The sequence below is a fragment of the Nanorana parkeri genome, unplaced genomic scaffold (genome assembly GCF_000935625.1).
Source record: "Nanorana parkeri isolate BGI_ZX_2015 unplaced genomic scaffold, ASM93562v1 scaffold524, whole genome shotgun sequence".
In the NCBI taxonomy this organism is placed as follows: Eukaryota; Metazoa; Chordata; class Amphibia; order Anura; family Dicroglossidae; genus Nanorana; species Nanorana parkeri.
The window spans coordinates 789,931-796,774 of NW_017306792.1; the positions used below are offsets into that span (position 1 = coordinate 789,931).

At 39.6% G+C, this 6,844-nt stretch overlaps 1 protein-coding gene across 1 annotated transcript in view; it reads right to left on the bottom strand.

Annotated features, from left to right (window-relative positions):
- The window catches only part of SCAF8 (SR-related CTD associated factor 8), a 78,772-nt gene that overhangs the window by 17,752 nt on the left and 54,176 nt on the right, over nucleotides 1-6,844 (bottom strand). Inside the window, exons 7-10 of the mRNA XM_018561443.1 lie at nucleotides 5,577-5,753; nucleotides 4,050-4,123; nucleotides 3,029-3,176; nucleotides 597-728 (exon numbers count right to left, since the gene is read on the bottom strand). Of these exons, the coding sequence (XP_018416945.1) occupies nucleotides 597-728; nucleotides 3,029-3,176; nucleotides 4,050-4,123; nucleotides 5,577-5,753 (531 nt within the window). The remainder of the gene's footprint in view (nucleotides 1-596; nucleotides 729-3,028; nucleotides 3,177-4,049; nucleotides 4,124-5,576; nucleotides 5,754-6,844) is intronic.

A 6,844-nucleotide genomic window follows, 5' to 3' on the forward strand; every position in this document is an offset into this window, starting at 1 on the left:
AAAAAAAAAAAGGAGTAAAAAATAATAATTTTTTTTCAAGTCCCCCCATACATACACGCATGCAAACATGGGTCGGGTGCGCATACGTGCGAAAACGACGATTGTGCCCATTACGCCGCGAACGTTGCACTGAGAGCAATAATTCCATACTATTATGGAAACATCACTATGTAGTGCATGTAACAAGGTGCTTAGCATTCAGCACTCAGAGGATATATGCATTTACCAGACACACCTATTGTCTCTACTATTAAAATAACTTAAGCTTTTAAGTGTTATGCTATTAAGAAACTGCATTTCTACAACATGGTATTTAAATGGCTTTTTTTTTGTTTTGTTATCTTTATAGGTTGAACTCGATGGACATGTGTCTTTTTTAAACCTATGTAAATAAATGTGTATATTATTTACTACCGGTACTTTCTCTCAAAAGCACATTAACAAAACTTAAAGACTATATAAATAAATAAAATACAACCAATTTTGTTCTAAATTAGTAGACCTAATTACAGTGAAAAATCATCTATTTGCTTGTTTGGTTAGTACTCCAGTCTAGGTCGGAGGTACTTAAGGTTTCAATAGACTCTGAACACTACCTCTTCCTCTATATTTTGTGAATTATGATGTGGCAGATCTTTCTCTAAAAATGCTTGCTGGCTGTCATCCTGGGATGGTGTAGCAGAGTTTTCTGATTCAGACATCATGTCCTGGGTTTCCTGAAGAGCCACCTGGAGAATCATTAAGATCACATAATTAAAACACTTATAGAATATGACTGACTGCAAAGGAACTTAAATATTTCATACAACTATGGCGAGGAAGGCATAATTCTTGCCTTTAGGAGTCTACTCTAGCTAATAGATGACTTAAGCAAAATGTCCTATTTGATGACTTTTTTGCTTACACCAGAATATCAGCGTTTTTGGATAGAGGGGAGGGAGGAGAAACTTTGATTGATATTTTCTGCTTTAGGCAGTTACACAATCAGCTGGCCACGTGTAGAAAAAAGAAGTTTATCTGCATGTTAAAAGGAATGAGGAAAGTGTAGAAAAGATTCCTAGGGACAGTAACAATGTACAGGGCCTGGTGGTGTTGAGAACCTCTTCGTATTGTAGCACATAATACACATTCCTCATGATACACAAACATTGTCCAGTATTGTTAATAGGTAAGGTAGTTAAAATTTTACTTCTGAGTTTACTGTCGCTTTAAGCACCCTTGTAAATAGAAGCAAGATCATAATCGTGTTGCTATTTACATTTGCTCATTGCACTAAGGTAAATCTTTAAAATATAGCAGCAAACACTGCTATAGGTGGTTATTCACTAAGCTGCCGAAGCCAAGTATGGTTGATTTCATTGGCTGGCTTCAGCTCCCTTCGGTTCAGCCAAACATGCTCAGCATGTTCGGCTGAGCCGAAGTAAAGAACCCGTTCGACTCAGCCGATCCAACATTTGGATCGGCTGAGCCCAAAACCTGGCAGTTCAATCGCTGCTGTTCTCCCCTATTCTCAAAGGGGCCGAACAGCAGTGAAAAGCCGAATGCACCCGAGCTATTGTGACCGTACAGCAGCCCTTCGGTTCGGCTGAAGTAAAGGGCTCCGGCGGCTGAAGTGAGCCGAAGGATTAGCCAAAGCTACGGCTATATACTTCGGCCCCTTTGTGAATAACCCTCTGAATGTCCCTGTAGCTAGTTTTCTGTATTTCACTAGCAGAGGTTGCTGCAAGCAATTTCTGAAATTACAATTTGGGGCGCGGGAAAATTTCCATGTTGCTTCACAAAGTGGTCAATGATTGGGGGTTTGATTTGGCTTCTTTCAATACATAAAAGGTGCAAGAGAGGCCAGACCACAAAGCTAAACTATATAGAATTCCTTCCTCACATCCAGAAAGGTCAGTAAAAATATGAATATTGAAGAACCAAATGATTAGCAATTTTTTAGAACAGATAACAGAAATAGGACAAACCTGTGAAGATAAAAGAAGAAAAAAAATGTTTAAGCTTAACAGCAGCAAATGTTATGGTGGTAGTGCCAGGACTTGCCTTCAATATGTCTTTTTCCTCTTCTGGGTGCAGAAAAGCCCTTTTATCGCACCGCATGCAACAAATCCTTATCAGGGTAGCGTTACTTATCCTTTTCTTTTACACTGCACCAGAAAATTCTACAATATTCTACAGAACAGTGTGGGAACACTAAAAAGTTAGGTTCTTTGTCTTGTTCACTTGTGAGTGTGTATTGGCAGTACAATAGCTTTTATACTAATAGTTGTATCTTGTGTTGAATGTACGTTTGTGAAATGGAACTGGTCTATAGTTATGTTAAAAAATATGCCTCTGCCAAGTATCATTCATGTGCAGATGAACCTCTTAAGAGTCAAGTCAATGTGTTATTGTCTCAGTGTCAGCAACATAATGACAAGCTGCAGAGTGGACAACTTAGAAAATAATGTAAAAAACAGAAATTGCGGTATTGCTCAGAATCACAGACATTTCTGAGCAAATGGGGGAGCAATGGAGACCAGAAAGGATTCAACTTGGGGAGCAGATAGAGAAAATTGGAAATAATCTTATGAACATTGCAACTGCCTCCAGTGTTGAAATGAATGAATTGAGGGCTACAGTGTGCAATTTCTCTGAAAGAAATTGTGAGCTGCAGGAACAATCGGAACAATGCAATGCAAACGTTGATATGATATGAAGAGTAGGCTTGTTGGTTCATTGCAACTAAAATGATCTCATCTGGAGGAATTGGTAATGTCTTTAGAGAGAATGGTGTGGCTAGCTCAAGGATCCTGACCCCCTCCAATTCCCCCTCAATATACCTTAATTGTAATTAGAATGTATGTATAGCCCTATTTGTAAATAAACCCAACACTTATTTAAGATTCAGTTGTTCATCAGTAATTTAAGGCACCCCCAAATCAGAGCACATGCTACATTTTTACATAACGTCCAATATAAAACTGATTGCGAGTTCACACCGTGCATACTTTCAATGTAAAAAACAACAGGACAGCACTATAGTCACCTTTGAAGTATGCTGTTGCTGCTGCTGCTGTTGTTGCTGCTGCTGCTGCTCCAAGAATTGGTGGCGGAGATGTTCCAGATTTTGTTGCTGTAAATGTTCCGCCAGTTGATGGAAAAGGGAATTATTCACAGACTCCGATGTAAGAGGGCTGAAAATATAAATGTTAAATCGCTTTGTGTTAAATAATAATAAACGTGAATGTCGAGAGATCGATCAGGTGGGTTCCACAGTGCAAATTAAAAGGGAAAGAACATTATATGTTTTAAAGCACGTATATTAAGTTGTTATTGTACTGTTTACCTTGATGTGACTTAAGCTGGCCATACACCTATAGATTATGTGCAGATTTTCTAGGGTCAGATGGAAAAAGCAGATGGAGGATTCCTCCATCTACGCCAAACTGTGTGGATGGAGGAATCTCCCGCTGTGCCAAGCTTCAGTATCTTGCTAGTCGGCCCCGCTAGGCTCTCAAAATACCTGAACAATCTGATTGGATGCAGACATAGTTCAGGTGTTGCAAGAGCCAACCCATTTTCTTAAAAATTTTGGATAGAGTAGACAAGGGTTAAAACGGCTGTTTTTTTTTTGCCATTTATGTCCCACTCCCACACCACTCTCCTCCATACGCCAAAAGAATTGCAAATAAATCTCTTCACCGCGAGAGAGATCCCATCTTAGTAGTCACTAGAACTAGTACACAAAAATGTGAACAATATATCAGCAGTAAATTAAAATGAGAAATACATAAAATTAATCTTGGACCTGTTCAGATGCACATTTAAACTGGTGCAGTATTACTTATGACCACTAGATGGGGCATCATTCAAATAAGGAAAAGGAAGGCACTTTACTGTGCGGTCTTCATTCCTTCCAATTTATCCAGAAGGATACTGAAAACAATCATTAAAACATTTTCCAAGAAGCTTTGTTCCAAGAAGCCACCACCAAATAAAATAATACAATCATATGATCTGCAATGTACAAAAGGAGTACAATAATAAATGGCAGAACAAATACTTACATTGATGAGACCTCCTTTTTTGGCTCTTCATTCTGGGCAGTGTCATCCCCAAAATCAAACCTGTCCATTAATTTCTGGGAACAGAAAGAACTAGTTAAAAATGCACACAATTAATAATTTTTAGTATCAACTACAGTGAATGCTACAGATTTTGTATACCCCCAAAGAAATACCAGCCCTGTAGAAGAACAGGCACTGTACTTACCTTTCTAACAGACTGCTGCTTTAATGCTCCCTGACCACTTGTGTGAGCACCTACTGCTGCGGACATTGGTTTTCCCGCTGACTTGAATGTCAATAAAAAGGACATACAGAACCATTGTGTGCGGTGGGGGAGCAGCACTTTTAAACACATGCTGCCAGAAAGCTCCCGGCCAGGGTCATTTTTGTACCCTGCTGCCAGGGTCATTTTTGTAAACCTGTGGTGACAGGGTCACTTCAATAATCAGTTCCTTGTAGGTTTGTGTAAGATGTGAACATATGGTAGGTTCTGCTGGAATGAAACTGTAAACTTAAGTGAATACCTGGCATTTCTGTGTTCAGCTACTATATTTAAAGGAGATTTTACCTTTGTGAGTACAGGGCAGAAAGAAAAACAAAAAAAACAATTTAGCTCTTCACTGCCCAGCAGCATATACACACACCTTCTTTGCGCTCCCATGCCACTCCATTCAGCTGTTGGACCTGGCGTGAACTACCTGGCATTTAGTATGGGTGAACATGTGACTTTCTCATGAATGGCCCAGCACTGTTACATTAGGCCAAGAAATGAATCCATAACACTGTGCAAGTTCCAATAAATTGATTTGAAACTTACAATCTCCAACTCAGATGGCTGAATGGAGCTGCAGGGCAGCATGAAAGAGAAGTATATGCTGCTTATGAGGGGGAAGGTAATTCAATCTTTAACATTCTGGGTACAGAAAGGCTCACTTTAAAGAGGAACTGTACCCATATCTTTGAAATTACAACAAACACACCTTTAGAAATGTTTACTTATGGCAATCTACAAACAGATACTTCTAGATAATTGCCGGCTTTTTATTCTTTGCATATATCTTACCCTTCCTTCCCTCCCCATTTTGCTTACAGTGGCCATTTTTACTTAGGGCAGATTAATCTACCTACCACTACTTCCTGGAACATGGTAACTAGGACATGTGAGCGTGCACATCAACTCAGGGGAGGAAAATGCCTTTCCCTGAGATCTCATGAGATTACAGATGAGATTTCCCATCTCTGCTGATGTAATCTTCACAGGATGCATCATTTGGGCAAAGATTAGATCACTAATGCCCATGAGGAACAGCAAATAGAAAGAAAGTCATTGTAAGTCAAAGCAAAATATGTTAACCAATGAATGTAAGATGATTTCATATCAGCATGCAGAGGTGCTTGCTGATGTGATTTTTAGTGAAAGGAGGCAGAGGTCCGCATTGAGGTCACATTTTCACAAATATAAAATTGTTAGCCAATATAAATTGTTAGCCCAAATTAACTGTTAAAAATGCAATCTATGAACCATACCTTGCTGAGGGATACACTTTGCTCCAACGGGGTCATGGGGGTTGATGTGGCAGCAGCAGCTGTAAGTTGAGCAGTGAGTGCTTGCAGCTGAACCACAAGTCCAGCATCTAGTGCCTGGAGAAGTGAAGGCTGGGGCTTTTGTTGCTGTACATGTAAAGACTGAACCAGATGCTGAAGCTGTAGGTTGGAGAAAGGAAAACACATAAATATATGGTTTTCATTAAAAAGACAGGATACATAAAAAGGTTCATTATTGCTGCATTTCCTAACTGGATTGACAGAACTAGACCTGATACATGATTTTCTCCGGACTGGATAATACCTATGTAAGATTGCTTCTAGGGATGCACAGATACTTTTCGAGTACCAGTGCAGATACTTGGCATTTTCATGAGAACTACCAGGGTTGCAGCAATTGCATCTGGGACCTGGCTCTGGCACTCCACCACTGTCCTGAAATCATTAGTCTGTATTGTTTTAGAAAAACTGTCACATGACCATAAACAAAAATGTATCAGTACTCGAACTTGTAAGTACTCGGCAAGTACCAGTACTCGTACTCGCAAAACTGGTATCTGTGCATCCCTTTATTTATATTTATAAAAACAAAACCGTACATTAAAACAGAGATGTACAAATGCCAGGAGCTCCATGTGCTCCTTACAAATGACAGCTGCCTCCTAATTTTTGAATTTTTCTCTAGTGTAGTCTTGGAGCTCAAAAGTATCGGTACATCTATTCGTACTTGTACCGAGTACTGTACTTGGTATCTGTGCAACCCTAATTGCTTCTAACATTATGTCATTGAGTAACATTATGTCATCATGACCATTTGTAAGTTCAATGTGCACCAATATTTAGCGGGGACAAAAACAGACCTGAAGCAATGTCTGCATTTTTGTAATTCTAGCAAGTCAACAAAAATATGCAATTTAGTACAGTAATACCTTGGTAAGTAACTTGGTTTGAAAGTGTTTTGCAAGACAAGCAAACATTTCTGAAAAAATTTGCCTTGATATACAAGCAAATGTCTTGCAATAAGAGCAACATTTTATAGAAAAGCACCACGCGAATAAGGCTGTAGCAGTGCGAGCGATGAGTCTAGGGCTGCAACAACTAATCGACATAATCGATTATTGAAAAAGTTGTCAACTTTTTCAATAATCGATTAATCGGCTTCCGATCAGTTGGCCCTGTTCACGGCTCCACACGCACTGCGCGCCGCACCTCCTCCCCACCTCATGCTCGCCGCTGCCAGACCCGCCCGC